The sequence below is a fragment of the Hypanus sabinus genome, chromosome 2 (assembly GCF_030144855.1).
Source record: "Hypanus sabinus isolate sHypSab1 chromosome 2, sHypSab1.hap1, whole genome shotgun sequence".
Classification (NCBI taxonomy): Eukaryota; Metazoa; Chordata; class Chondrichthyes; order Myliobatiformes; family Dasyatidae; genus Hypanus; species Hypanus sabinus.
In genome coordinates this window covers 198,194,519-198,210,383 of record NC_082707.1, presented here as the reverse complement: position 1 = coordinate 198,210,383, position 15,865 = coordinate 198,194,519, and the positions used below count along the sequence as shown (strand labels likewise).

The window sequence follows — 15,865 nt, the reverse complement described above, 5'->3', positions numbered from 1 at the left end:
GGGGCAGAGTTTAATGTTGAGTCATTTATAAACACAGAGATTCTGCTTTTGCTGGAAAGCCAAGGCAACACACACAAAATGCTGGAGGAATTCAGCAGGTCAGGCAGCATCTATGGAAAGGAATATACAGTTGACTTTGATGTTGTGGTGTCTGCAGAATTTGGCAATTAACTTGCAGATCTTTCATCACCAGTTGAGGTGACATCATCAGTGCACAGTTATCGGTGTTTCTCTCTAGGAATGTTCACATTTATATAAGCCCATATTCACATGCCTCAATCCAGATTGGCTAGCCCAGGGGTCAGCAACCTTTACCACTGAAAGAGCCACTTGGACCCGTTTCCCACAGAAAAGAAAACACTGGGAGCCGCAAAACCCGTTTGACATTTAAAATGAAATAACACTGCATACAACGTTTTTTTTGCCTTTATGCTATGTATAAACAAACTATAATGTGTTGCATTTATGAAATTGATGAACTCCTGCAGAGAAAATGAAATTACATTTCTGCATGCAACAAAAACATTTTGAACTCCGAAAAAAAGACGTTGGGTTGGAAGTTACTTTTAAGTAAAATATTCAATGTCTATTTGAGTCCTTCTTGTATTTATGAAAAACGCCGAACTTAAATTTTCCGCCAGCAGCAAACCAAAAATAACGTCAGCCAGCTGTCATCCTGAAAAATGAAAGGACTATTTCACTGAACAATGAAAAATATGAATATAAGTAAAATAATAGGCAATTAAAATATTTATCATACTTGGTTAATGGGATTTCTGCTCCTGGACCTCAGCGCACAGCGTCTGCACATCAGGGCTGTATGATGTCACCTTCATCTTTACACAGGATCGCAAGCTGTCATCTGTGAGGTTTTCAATATCATTCCATTTGTGTTTCTGAGCAAGAACGGCCTTCTGACGGGCAACATCTTCAAGGTCTGCTGTCAAGCGTCTAAACTTGGACACCCATATGTCTTTGTCGGCTATGTCGGCCAGTTCCATCTCAAGATCAGGTTGACTCACACCTGCCAATGCAGTCGTATTCAGAAGGGAAGGATCGATGCTTAAGGGAGTGACCGGGAAGGATAATGTGTTTTTTTCCTCTCTGAACTCACAGAAGCGTTTCCCAAACGATGTTTGCATTGCGATGATTGCAGAATGTAAATACTCCGAAATTATCATGTCGTGACCTTGTTTGAACTCTCTCAAATTGGGGAAGTGAGACAAAGTGCCTTTCTGTAAATCTCTGGCAAGCACTGTCAACTTGCGCTCGAATGCCAAAACATCCTCCAACATGTGCAGGGCTGTACGTCTTTTCCCCTGAAGAGCTGTGTTCAGCGTGTTCAGGTGCGCTGTCATGTCTACCATGAAGTGTAGCTTTTCCAGCCACTCTGGCTGTTCCAGCTCAGGAAAGGTGAGCCCTTTGCTGCCCAGGAAAGTTTTCACTTCTTCCAGACACGCGACAAAGCGTTTCAGCACCTTCCGTCTGGACAGCCAGCGATAAAAACACGTTGTAGCGGTGTCAGTAAACTGCAGTCAAAGATAGCTTTATTCGAACTAAACAGCCTTGCTTTTAAGCCTCCCTCAACCCAGCCCCCATGGACGCAGATGCTGCAAAAGACGCGTACTCACAAACCCCCGTAGGCTATCTCCCTTAGCCGGAATGCTGGCTAATTGTGAGCCGTTTCGGATGTGGCAGGAAATGTGTCGCTACACTTAGGTTGTACAAGATCACCATAATTACATTTCAAAAGCTAACAAACTAACATAAAACACATTTTAATTAAATACTGACCAATTATTTCCCAAAGCCACAGGGAGCCGCAGCACAGAGGTGAAAGAGCCACAAATGGCTCGGGAGCCGCAGGTTGCCGACCCCCGGGCTAGCCCTTCAGATTACCTTTGAACTCTATTGGCTTCCATTTCTTTGGCTTTTAGGGTTAGTAGATGACGGCTATTTCGATGTTTAATTACGGAGTTATTTGAAGAGAACCACGCTTCTCAAAATTCTCATGCCTGCTCCAGAACCTCCACGGTGTCCCAGTTAAATTGGTGTCCTTCTGGGTCTTCATGTATCGAGATCAGCAACAATAAATCATGTCTTTGTACCATTAGTTTGTGTTCCCTTAAACGAGTTGAAAGTTTACGTCCTGTCTGGCCAACATGGTTCTTGTTGCAGTCTTGACAGGTGATCCTGTACACCGTATTACTTTTGCCATTTGCCTTTACTGGAACCTTGTCTTGCCTTAAAGTCGCCTTTGGTTTGTAAGTGATCGTGATGTCATGAGTTTGAGCAGTTTGGATGTAATTTCTGAGACGTTCTTGATGCAGGACAAGGTCACGGGTTTCAATACGCATTTAGTAAGGTCTGCCCAACTTTCTTTTCTTAGTAAGCATCTCCTGATAATCTCCACATCCTAAACAGTCGACATTTTGGGCAGAGATCCTTCTTCAGCACTGAATTCATTTACACTGTCCCAGAGTGGCAAGTTTGAGCACTTCACTTCCATCATCATCTGGGCCATGCTCTCTTCTTACTGCTCTATAGGGGTAGGGTTTGTTACTATGATCTCAGTAACAGGAACTACATCAGAAGTCTTACAAACAAGAAGTTAGTCATCTGAAGCATGTAACCAATAATGGTTAAGCACTGAATAACACACACAAAATTCTGGAGCAACTCAGCTGATCAGGCATCAATGGAATGGGTGAACAGTCAACATCTTTGGCCAAAACCCTTCATCAAGATGGAAAGTCAGAGGAAAGAAACCAGAATAAGAAGGTGGAGGGAGGGGGAGGCGAGCAAGCTAGAAGGTGGTAGGTGAGGTCAGGTGGTTGGAGGAGAGAGGATGAAGGAAGAAGCTGAAAAGTGATAAGTGGAAAAGCTAAAGGACTGGAGAAGAAGGACTCTGCAAAATATTATGATTAAGTATTGGGCCAGTATCCTGAATTCACACCAGTAGCTGTTCCTCATCTAACTAAAAGCAGATGATCTAATCATTGGCATATATACTTTTGTGGGAGATTTCTGTGCACAAATTGGCTGCTCTTTTATGCATTATAACAGCAAAAGAGCTTCAAAATTTCTTGTTCCATTCTAACACGACAGCAACTGTGGAAAGAGAAGCAGATGTCACAATTCTGGTCCAAGCCCTTTGTCAGAATTGAGCACATCTACAAGGAGCACTGCCTCAGGAAAGCAAATTCTATCATCGGCGACTGCCACCATCCAGGTCATGCTCTCATCTCACTGCTGTCTTTGGAAGGAGATACAGTAAACTTAGGTCCACAGCTCTAGGTTCAGGAATACCCTTCAGCCATCGTGCTCCTGAACCGGAGTGGATAATTTCACTCAGCTCATCTCTGAACAGATTCCACAACCTAAAGTCTCACTTTCAAGGACTCTATAACTCACATTCTCAGTATTATTTACTTACTATTATTATTATTATTTTGTTATTTTCATATTTGCACAGTTTGACATCTTTTACTTTTTTTTTTCTGGATTGGCGTAGTTTGTCTTTTGAACATTGCTTGTTTGTCAGTCAGTCCTTGTTTGTGCATAGTTCTTCAATTCTTTCCTTCTGTGAATGCCTGCAAAAACATAAATCTCAGGTGGTTTATGGAGACACATACATACTTTGATAATAAATTTACTTTGAGCTTTGAAAAATCTGGAGCTTTGCTCACGAGTGCAGATTTTTGTGTTCCGATCTGGAGTGGGCATTGAACCTATTATTTTGACTCAAGTACTTGCCTCTGGGCCTAGCTGACACTGAGCAGAAGGAATTGCCTGACACATGGTGTGTGACTCCATTTGGGTTGCTGAAGTTTAATTTTATCGGCACAGCCTTTTCACCTCAGGAACGTGGGTTAAATCCAGGTCCGACAAGGACAATAGAGGTCTTTGGTTTTTAATGGCTGGGATGCCTCCGAAGTATAATGGGTTTCAATCACAGCTGAAAGTGAGGCGGTCTACAATACCAAAGTGGTCATAAATCCAGAGCTAATTGGTACTGGGAAAGCGTGATATTGCCACTGGGTGTAAAGTGAGTAAGATTTCCATTCCCCAGGATCACAGTCCATCACCTCCATGAGTACGCAAACACAAAAAATATATCTGTTTTTGGTGTGCATGACCTGTAACCCAGTGGAGCCGTTGTGCCTGCTTATTTTGTATCCCATAATTAATGTGGATGATGTAACGTGATCTCCAAGGATACAAACCCTCACTAGAACCTTGACTGAAAAACGAAGCCTACCTTTTAATCGGCCCACACAAATAGTTAGTACAAATAGAATTATGCAGATGCAAGGTAAAATAGAAAAAAATAATTGAATCTGTAAAAATGGATAAGATGCAAAAAGGCAAGTATTCCAAATGTCATGCAATATTTTATTGCACCTTATTGGCAATTCTATACTAGTAAGAGGCTGATTTTCTTTCTTTTACAGCTCGGACCGCAAATTTTTCCAATCCTGTTTTTAAAATGCCCAATCTAAAAGCAGAAATTAGATTGATCGTTAGATTGGCTTTTCGATGCCTGGACGACTGACCACCTCATCATCCTTAATTTGGCATCTTAACTCACAAATGGACTTTATGTTTTAAAAAAAAACTGTGGTCGCTAGTTTAAGCACACAGCTCTGTCAAGTTCTGTGTAATATTCTGCCAGAACAGAGACCGTATCACAATTTACCAAGGCTTAAAGGCTGCAGTCTTTGACTTTGACCTCTTATGTAAAGACTGTGGTTGTGCAACAACATTCCATTTTCACTCGCCATTCCCTCTCACCTTTGTGAGATCCAGTAAGTTTGCTATCCCAATATTCACAATTTACTTCTGGGACTCAGCATGTGTTGCATTGTGCGATGGAATAAGCAGCGATTGTTTAACTCTTGTCATGAATAATTTCCATGCAGGAATTATCATCTTCTATTCCGGTAGATTTCAGGCCAAGGCATCAGAGGCCCTGTATCCCTTTCCTTTCCTTCCACTGGCTTTGGGATGCTGTTTCCCTCATACATTATTGATAATCAAGGAGCCTGCCAACTTCAGTTTGAGACAGACAAAAGGGGACTGGATGGCATCTCACGCTGCTCAAGGCCTTCTTTCATTAAAAACATTTCAGCTTGTTCTCCAAGGGCACCCTCTGTCACTCTCTGCCATGCAGGAGAAAATAGCTTTGAAACTCAGTGAATAGTACAAATGAATTACTCTTCAGGTATTGGCACAGCCTGATTATAAAACCCAATTCAGCAGTGTCCTTCGCACCTTTCCACTTGTAGCTACATAATCAGCAAGCGTCATTTCATCTCCCTCGTCTTTTTTCTTTCCTGGGCTCCATCTCGTTCTTTCTCTCTTTTTTTTTATTACACTCGCCTTTCCTTCTGGAAGATATAACCATTTACAGTTGCTCTGTAATTAAATATTTATAAATCTGTGCAATGGTTAGCTGCTGAATAATAAATAATGAGACCATGGTGGCTTTGGATAATCTCCCCCAGCTTTTTATCTACAGTCCTTTAACACAGTGATAGGAGTTGTCACTGAAAGTCAGTCACAGTCTCTATTTTAAAAGTAGAGGGTTTTTTTTTATATAGTTGTCGCTAGTGGTACTTGGCAGAAATATAACATATCAGACTCGTGTCTTCCGGTATTTGTATGGGACTGACCAGTCTTTAAGATAATCGATTGTACTGCGCCTGCTGTCTCTTGGGTGTTGTGATAGATTCAGCAATGCATTTCAGATCAGTGGTAGTACTGACACACGACCCTGGGTTACCAGGACTTGTGGAACGTCCTCTGACCTGCGGAATAAATAATTGATATATTTATGCCACTCTTCTGCTATAATTTTACTGCCTGGCATGAATGTGATATCCAATTTTAGTGACACAAAGAGTAATTTGACTTCTAATACAACCCAGACTGCAAACTAGTCAAGCCACACGAGTGGGCAATGTCACGCAGATGATGACTGTGTGAAATTTGAAGTGCTCCTCTTGGTTACTTCTTTGTACTGAGTGGCCTCAGGAACGGTTGCTTCTTTCCTTCCCGGAGATATAGTGTTTGTGCTGTAATACGGTTGTATGTTATATGCATTCCCTGACATTAAATTGAACAATTGAAACTGGGGTGAAGGGGAAAGATGATCATAGCAGGATCAAGACCATAAAACAGAGGAACAGAACTAGTCAGTCTGGCTGATATATCGCTCCCACCCCTCTGCTCCTGCCTTCTCCTTATAACTTTTGACATCGTGACTAATCAAGAACCTATCAACCTCTGCTTTAAATATACTCAATAAATTGTTCTCCAGATCTGTCATGGCAATAAATTCCACAGATTTGCTATCCTTAGGCTAAACTAGTTTCTCCTTATCTCTGTTCTAAATGGACATCCCTCCAAAGGACCTCGGAAGTAGAAGTGACTCTGACCCTTCCTGTACACAGCCTCAAGTCTGTCATCCAGGTACACCTCCAGGCACTTGTAGGTCCTTACCACACCCACATCCTCACCATCAATAGTAATTGGATCAACGCTGGCTTGGTCTTCCTAAAGTCCATCACCTTCTCCTTTGTCTGACTGATGCTAAGCAGCAGGTGATTCAGCTTGCACCATTTGACAAAGTCCCCCACCAGGGCCCTGCGTTCATACTCCTGTAGTCCTTTTATACACCCAACTATTGCTGAGTCATCAGAAATTTTCTGCGGTTGACATAACTCAGCATTGTATCCGAAGTCTGAAGTTTACAAGTTAAATAGGAAGGGAGCCAATACAGTTGCCAAGGCACCCCAGTGCTGCTTATAACCATAGCTGATACACAGCTCTGAAGCTGCACAAACTGTGGTCAGCCAGTCAGGTAGTCCATTATCCAGGATACAATGAAAGTGTCAACTTGCCTTGAACAGAATTTTTGCCCAGCAAAGAGAACTCTGTGGTATTGAAGGCGCTTGAGTGAACTTGACCTTTGCTCCTTGGAGTGATAGAGAATGAGAGGTGACCTGATAGAGGTGTATAAGATGATGAGAGGCATTGATCGTGTGGCTAGCCAGTGGCTTTTGCCCAGGGCTGAAATGGCTAACATGAGGGGGCATAGTTTTAAGGTGCTTGGATATCAGTACACTGGGGATGTCAGGGGTAAGTTTTGGGTGCGTGGAATGCACTGCCACCGACAGTGGTGGAGGTGGATACAATAGGGTCTTTTAAGAGACTCTTGGATGGGTACATGGAGCTTAAAAAGCTAGAGGGCTATGCAGTAGGGAATTTCTGGGCAGTTTCTGGAGCAGGTTACATGGCTGGCACAACAGTGTAGGCCGAAGGGCCTGTAATGTGCTGTAGATGTCGATGTTCTCTGTTCTATGAAATCAAAAAGCATGATCCTCACAGTGCTTATCCAAATGGGAATAGGTTATGCTTAGCAAGTAGATGGCAGCATCGTCAACTCCAACGTGCTTCTGGTAGGCAAAGTGCAGGGTATCAAGGGCTGATCTGACCATGAATAGGAGGTGAACGAGGTGAGCCAGGACCAGCATCTCCAGAGTCTTCATGATGGTTTGGTCAGGGCCACTGGACAGTAGTCATTACATCAATGTTGCTGTTGTTATTGTATCAGCAGCAGCATAACATGTTGAAGCTTTGGAATTTATCAATAAGGAGATATTTGGTAGGTGACTAAAGGCTCCATTAACTGTGGGGGGTGGGCGAAGAAATGGAACTTTTTGGAAGAAGAGCAAGTTGATTCTGTGGAGCATGAAAACCATGCCCAAAGTCTTTTCATTCAACTTTTTGGAGCCACCATTGCAAAAGTAACTGTAGTTTCTGTAAAGTTTTCTGCCGGGGATCACACTTTCCTTATTTAAAATGTGCAGAACAATGACTTGTGGTTTTGCATGTTTGAACCAGTTCTAGTCTTCATCGGTCCTGAGCAGTCACGAGTAGCTAATGCCTGTCTCAAAGCAACATCCCAGCATTGATTTTAAGACAGACATCACCTTACTAATTAAATTAAACCTTAATTATTAAAACAATAGCAATTTTCAACTATACTCATTGCTTCCAACCCCATTATTGACTTTAATTTGTTTGATTTTATTCACTGTCTGACCACAAAATAACCTCTGCTTCTATGTCAAGCTAATGAACCTGATAGGTTCTGTTTTGCCAATATGCCAGTACTGGCTGTACCATTATGTCATTCTTTTTGCTATTACCCCAACCTTAATTCCAATTTTCTCATGGATACACTAAATGTCTCATCAGTTATAAAATATTACCATTGAGCACCTGATGCTGACACTTAACTATAATAATCATCTTTCTGTGTCGTGTCATATGAAGTGGGCGATCATGGCCTTCGACCATGATTGCTCTTGGCAAATTTTTCTACAGAAATAATTGCCATTGCTCTCTTATGGGCAGTGTTTTTTTCTCCCAAAATGGGTGACCCCCACACCCCCTCAGCCATTATCAATACTCTTCAGAGATTGTCTGCCTGGCATCAGTGGTCACATAACCAGGACTTGTGACGTGCACCAGCTGTTCCCATGGCTTCACATGACCCTGAGTGGTGGGGTGGGGCAGGGGGAATAAGCAAGGGCTACAGCTTATCCAAGGGTGACCTGCAGGCTAACTGAGGAATGGAACACCTTACACCTCCTTTGGTAGAGACATACCTCCACCCTGCCACCATTTAACCATAATCTAGCACGTCAGAACTCAAAATAAAGGAAATGCATACAGAATCCAGAAGAACTAGACCTCCAGGTTTGACATTGCACGTAGTGAGACATGAGCTGGGAAAGACTTTGGCAGGGGTAGAGAATATAGAACATAAAACATGGAACAGTACACGACAGAATAGGCCCTTTGGCCCACAATGCTGTGCTGACTTCTTAACCTACTCTAAGATCAATCTAACAATTCCCTCTCACATGGCCTTCCACTATTCTATCATCCACCTGCCTACTCAGAGTCTCGTAATGTCCTTAATGTATCTTTCATTGCCACCACACCCAGCGATGCATTCCACGCACACATCAGATTTTGTGTAAAGTTAAAGAATGATTGGAGAAAAACATCAAGTGGGCTGAGGGGATGTTTTATATTCTGTGTTTTTTCACTCTTTTTTGCCGTTTGCGTGATTCGTTCTTTTTTTGTGTGTGTTGTGGGTTTGTTATTTTTCTATGATCAGCTTCTATGGTTTTCTTTGTTTCACGGCTGCCTGTGTGAAGACACATCTCAAGGTTGTATTCTGCACACACGCTTTGATAATACGCGTACTTAGAACTTTGAATTTTGAATGGCAAATGAAGTTTGATCCAGGTAGAACATTGAGAATGAGTGGAAGAATCTTAGGGAGTACTGCAGAACAGAGGGACCTTGGAGATCAAGTGTGCGATCCACTGACAGTAGTCATTGGTAGACAAGGTGGTGAAGAATACTGATCTTCATCCATCACCGCATTTGAATATAAAAGTTGGGAGGTCAGCATGTGGTTCTACAGGATGTTGATGCATCTGCACTTGGAGTATTGTGTTCGGTGGACTTGGAAACTGTGTTTAGTTTCAGATACTCTGTTGAAGGGAAGATGTTATTAAACTGAAAAGGGTAAAGAAAAGATTTACAGGACTTGAGGCAGTAAATTATAGGGAGGATTTGGATGGGGTAGGACTTATTTCTTAGACCCTATGGTGAATTTATAGAGATGTGTAAAGTGCTGAGGGTGAATGCACAGTCTTTTTCTCAGGGGTGGAGAATCAAGAAATCAAAGTCATAAGTTTAAGCTGAGATGGGAAAGATTTAATAAGAAGAGGTGGAATTCTTTGACACAAAGTGTGGTATGTTGGTGGAATGAACAGTCAGGCAAAGTGGTTGAGGCAGGTACAATAAGAACTTACACAGATTGGAAGGAATCTTTCAGAAAGTTTTGCGCCAAATGTTTGCAGAAGGGTTCTAGCTTGGATGGGGCATCTTAGTTGGTGAGGACTAGTTGTGCCAACGATCCTGCTTCTGTGCTGCATAACTCAATGACTTTATGAAAGAGTTGAGGGGTGATGGATGAGAAGGAGGAAGGCTAAAGTCTTGAGGAGAAAGGATCAGTTCAGAGAGAAGCTTGGAACCACATGAAGACAGGAGGAAAACGGATACAGTGGCTGAGGGAGGAAGAGTAACAGCCAAGGAAGGGAGAGAGGAGAGACAGGAGGTGAGAAATGGAAAGAGAAAATGGGAGAGAAGGTGAATGAGCAGACAAAGGTGAAAGAAGAGAAGGAGGTGGAAGCCAAAATCAACAATGCAGGCTAAAAAAAGGGGATGTTGAAAAGCGTGTTTGCCAGGGACAGAAATGAAAAATGTAAAGGAGGGATTTAGTGGTGGATGATCACTGAAAATTCCTCAAATCATGAAGAGATTGAGAAGGGTTTGCCCTCCAGTAAGGGTCCCACCAGGCCACTGAAAGTTGTTAATGAGGTAGGTCATGGACACTGCACGTATAACTCCTCACCATTGATTTATTATCTCTTTCTGGAGCACACAAACCCTCTTATTGATCTGGAAAAGCAACTGTTTTATTGGTATCCTTGCTATTTTCCAAATTTGCATTTACTTTTCAGGTATATCATGGGGTATTTTTTTTGGAATTGGAATTGGAATTGAAATTAATTTGATATTGTCACATGTACTGAGAAAAGCTTAGCTTTGCATGCCATACACACAGATGATTTAATTGCGGAACTGCATCGATGCAGTAGAAGGTAAAGCAATACCAAGCCACAGAATGAGTCCAGAGGAAGGGTCTCAGCCCGAAACATTGGCTCTTTATTCATTTCCATAGATGCCGCCTGACCTGCTGAGTTCCTCCAGAATGGTGTCTGAAAAGTTCCAGCATTTTCACAATCCCTTGTGTTTACAAAATGTGGAATAAAGTGTTACACATACAGTGAAAGTGCAGGAAGACAAAAGGTTGCTGGTCCATAATGAAGTCAACAGTTCATTTTACCATACCTGCGGGTAAGTCTTATAGCAGCAGGATAGAAGCTGCCCTTGAACTTACGTGTGCTTTCAGGCTTTTTTATCTGTTGTCTAATAGTGGTGGAAGAGAGAATATCCGGGGGATGGGTGGGGTCTTTGTTTATGTTGGCTGTTTTACCATGGCAGTGAGAAACATAGACAAGAGAGGCTGGTTTGCATGATGTGCTGAGCCTGTGTCCATAACTCCAGAGTTTATTTGGGTCTCAGATAGAGCAGTTGCCCTACCAAGACATGATGCATCCAGATTGTTTTATTTTATTGAGATACTGCAGGTCTTCCACCACCCAGCAATCCCCTGATTTAATCTGAGCCTGATCACGGGACAATTTACAATGACCAATTAACCTAACAACCGGTATGTCTTTGGACTGTGGGGGGAAGCTGGAGCACCCTGAGGAAACCCAGGCAGTCATCGGGAGAAAGTACAAACTCCTTACAGGCAGTGGCGGGAATTGAACCCAAGTTATCTGTGCTGTAAAGCATTGCGCTAACCACCATCCTACCGTGTCACCCACATCAGCAGGCAGTACAGGCAACCTGGGTTAGATAAGTGCTTCCTATGGTGCATCAATAAAAATTAGTGAGGTCTTTACATATTACTTCTCCTCTCGTGCAGATAATGGCAAAATCTAGCTAATGACATATCATTCTAAACCGATATATTTTTTAAAAAGCATTAAATCTGATGTTTCTACAAATGACAATTTGCCAGAATAAAAAAAAACAAATGCACAATCACACACAAACAATGCTCACACACATTTCAAGTTAAGCACTTGAACAGACTTGGTTAATGTACAATGTGAAAATAAGCTTCCATAAAGGAAGCTACTTCGAATTACCTCATTGTCATGTTACCCTGAGTAACAGGAATGTCATCCTCTGTATGAATGAATCAATGTTACTGAATATTGATGTTTCCCTCCTGTGCAGCTGATAGATGCCGGTTTTGTTCTGGCTTAGAGTGTTTTATTGTTCTGCATCACTGAAAAACTGTGGCTGTACAGTGAGTGGAATTGCAGGTAACATCTCAAAATATTTTAAGACATTGATAAAAGGTTAAGCTAGCAAATATAACCTAATACATTTATCCTACCCTTAGTAGCTGACAATTGGTTTAAGACCGTGTATCATGTCAAGATGATGCTGTAGAAAGCATGGTGAACTATGGGTAGTGTATTTTCTCAAAACATAAGTAAATCAGGTTCATATTGGATGGCTGCTAAGTTAAAAGTACTAATGAAGATCATAGCCGTTGTCAGCACTATTCATTGGGTGTTCTGTTAATCTGGATCAACTATGCACTTGGAAGGACCGATAGATGACTAGATAAATGGATCTTTACCACACATCCTATAATCTCCTTGACCCAATACCATCTAGAGGGAATACCTGGCCACTCCTCACTAGCATGGTGAGCTATTTACCGTGTCCCTACTGTAAGGATCCCTACCATCCATCCCACAACCTCTTTGACCTAATACTGTCTGAAAGAAGGTACAGGACTGGGACTGCCAGACTGGGTAACAGCTTCTTCCCTCAGGCTGTGAGACTAATGAATACCTTGCCACCACTGAGGTCCCATTACTAGGACAATGAGCTGCTTACTCTCTGCTGTTTACCTGTACTACTTCCCTGTTGTGCGGGTGTACCATGGTCCAGAGGAACATTGTTTTGTTTGTTTGCATATATGTACAGTCAGATGGCAATAAACTTGGACTTGGAGCAAGTCATTAAACTACAGGCAGTAGTAAATTGGAAGATGGCATTCCATAACAATTTTAGAACTGATAGATTAAAGAGATAAACTCAAAGAGATTGAAAATTCAGATTTTTATTTTTGCATATGAATCTAAAATTGGAATTACCTTGAAATTGGAGAGATATTTTTCATCAGACTGGCCTAGTGCAGGCTGTTCCCTTTTGCCACCAGACAAGGGCGGCTCAGGTCCTTGATCCCCAACACAATACCACAATAGATACTGACTGCATGTCTCCACAAGGAATTATATAACATAGAATGATTGAGTAATTACCACACTCTCCCAGCACCATCAACAATGCTTGGCTCAACCTGAACAAGTCACTGTATTTCTCAGAATGAATCCCATTCCTCACATGAATCATCTTTGCAGGGTTACAAGGAGGCAGACATTGGGCATCAACAGTAATCACGAGAACACGCGTATTCATACCATCAGGTGCAGGAACAGTTATTACCTCTCAACCATCAGCCTCTTGAACTAGAGAGGATAACTTCACTCAGCTGCACTTGCCCTTTCATTGAAATGTTCCCACAATCTGTGAACTTGCTGACCAGAACTCTTCACCTCATGCTCTCAAAATCATTTATTTATTTATTTGCACAATTTGTTGTTTGCTGCACTTGGGTTGAATGCTCACATTGATGTGGCCTTTCATTGATTCAGTTATGGTTGTTATTATATCATAGATATATTAAGTATGCCCACAAGACAATGAATCTCAGAGTTGTATATGTACTTTGATAATAAAGTTATTTTGAACTTTGAACCTCAGAAACAAGAATCTGCAGATGTTAGATGTCTCGAGCAACGCACGCAAAATGCATGAGGAAATCAGTAAGTCAGGCAGAATCTATTGAGATGAATGAATAATTGGCATTGTAGTTGACGAGTTCCGATAAAGATTCTTGGTTGACTCTGTTCCTCTATCGGTGCTGCCTGACTCACTGAGTTTCTTCAGCATTTTGTGTATATAGAATATTCAGACTGTCCACCATGCATTTATAGACAATTGACAATAGGTGCAGAAGTAGACCATTTGGCCCTTCGAGCCTGCACCGCCATTCTGAGATCATGGCTGATCATCTACTATCAATACCCGGTTCCTGCTTTGTCCCCATATCCCTTGATTCCCCTATCCATAAGATACCTATCTAGCTCCTTCTTGAAAGCATCCAGAGAATTGGCTTCCACTGCCTTCCGAGGCAGTGCATTCCAGACCCCCACAACTCTCTGGGAGAAGAAGTTTTTCCTTAACTCTGTCCTAAATGACCTACCCCTTATTCTCAAACCATGCCCTCTGGTACTGGACTCTCCCAGCATCTGGAACATATTTCCTGCCTCTATCTTGTCCAATCCCTTAATAATCTTATATGTTGTAATCAGATCCCCTCTCAATCTCCTTAATTCCAGCATGTAGCTGGAATTTGATTTGTGGGGTGGAGATACCCCACTACCAAAGGAGGTGTAAGGCGCTCCTTCACTCTGCTAGCCTGCAGGTCACCCTTGGGCAAGGTGTAGCACTTGTTTACCACCTTCTCCCCCCCCCCCCCCCCCCCACCACCGATCAGGGTCTCGTGCAGCTATGAGAGTTAGTGGCGGATGGTCAAATGAGCAGCTGGTGCATAACACAAGTCCAGGATATGAGCCCAATTACATCAGGCAGTCTATCACTGAAGAGTATTGATAGCGGCTGGGATTATCTGTCTTGTAAAGACACTTCCCAGATGAAGGCAATGGCAAACCACTTCTGTAGAAAAATTTGCCAAGAATGATCACGGTCATGGAATCATGATCGCCTATGTCATACAACATGGCACTTGATGATGATGATGACGACTAGTCATTGAATTCCTGATTTTTAACTCCATTTACCCACAGATTGGTTCATGTTACTTAATAATCATGCAATTCCACCATCTTCAGTTCTGCTTGATCAATCAGAGAATGCATTGCTGCTTACACCCCTTTGAACTCCTTTAGCAAAGAGCAATAATGTACAATAAAGTGTTTTACCTTTAAATCTGGTATCTAAAACAGAATGATTTGAAAGCAAAAATGTGCAACAGATCAAAGGTGTATGTTACTAAATTGTTTGCAGGAATGACTGAAATAACAGTTGTCAAATCAGAAATGGTCTTGTCAAATGTGTCAGATGGGCAAAGGGAATATTTTTCTGCCCATCGAGCTCTGAAAGGTCTTTTTAGTTTAGTCATTTTAAGAATGTTTCTGTGTGAAACTTTGCACAGTGTCATGCAAGAGGTTATGAATAGAGTGTCCTCAATTTACTTATTTTAGAGATACAGGCCGTTCTGGCACAATAAGCCACACCACCCAGCAACCCACGTAGTTAACCCTAGCCCAATCACAGGACAATTTACAATGACCAATTAACCTCCCAAACAGTATGTCTTTGGAAAGTGGGAGGAAATCAGAACACGCAGAGGAAACCCATGCATTCAAGGGGATGATGCAGAACTCTGCCACCCCAAACTATAATAGTGTTGCACTAACTGCTATCCTCCAAGAGGACCACAAACGTGTTGTAAGGTTTGGAGGCTTGTGTGCCTCAATGACCTGGAGAGCTATGTTGGCTGGAGTCAGGACTTTATGCTTTGGTTCTTAGCAGGGTCATCCATGACAAACACGTCAAAGGGTAGATGCCAGGCTAAGAGGAGTCTACCAGCCCTCCAGTTTTGGGGATTCAGCTCAGGGCAAACAACCCGCCTGATAATATAAAATTGTTACAGAAACAACAATGAAGATTCCTTCTACGTCTGAGTGCGATGGTATTCCTAAGTTTCCACCTGGACTTGCCAGACTAACAGTAGTGAAAACCATTTGGAAACTAGTGCCATAATGGGCAGTGAATACGTAGCCTCTATGCTACCATGGAGCCCAGTAACCTCAGGAAATTATCATGCAGATTAAAGCACCACTTCTACATCAATGTGATTTCCTATTTCTTTGTCTTTCTCACATTTCCATTCCTTTCCTCAGTTTCCCATCGACTGTCTGTGGGTCCCAGGTAAATGGCAATTCTCTACTCATAGACTCTAAAAATGCTGATG

The 15,865-nt window shown here is 42.1% G+C and overlaps 1 protein-coding gene across 1 annotated transcript; it reads right to left on the bottom strand.

Annotated features, from left to right (window-relative positions):
* Positions 1–358: 358 nt before the first annotated feature.
* On the bottom strand, positions 359–1,759 carry LOC132405768 (general transcription factor II-I repeat domain-containing protein 2-like). The gene is made up of 2 exons (XM_059990782.1): positions 761–1,759; positions 359–676 (listed from the first exon to the last, which is right to left on the bottom strand). The coding sequence occupies exon 1, from the start codon at positions 1,365–1,367 to the stop codon at positions 765–767; it is 603 nt and encodes a 200-aa protein (XP_059846765.1). The 5' UTR covers positions 1,368–1,759; the 3' UTR covers positions 359–676; positions 761–764.
* Positions 1,760–15,865: the final 14,106 nt, after the last annotated feature.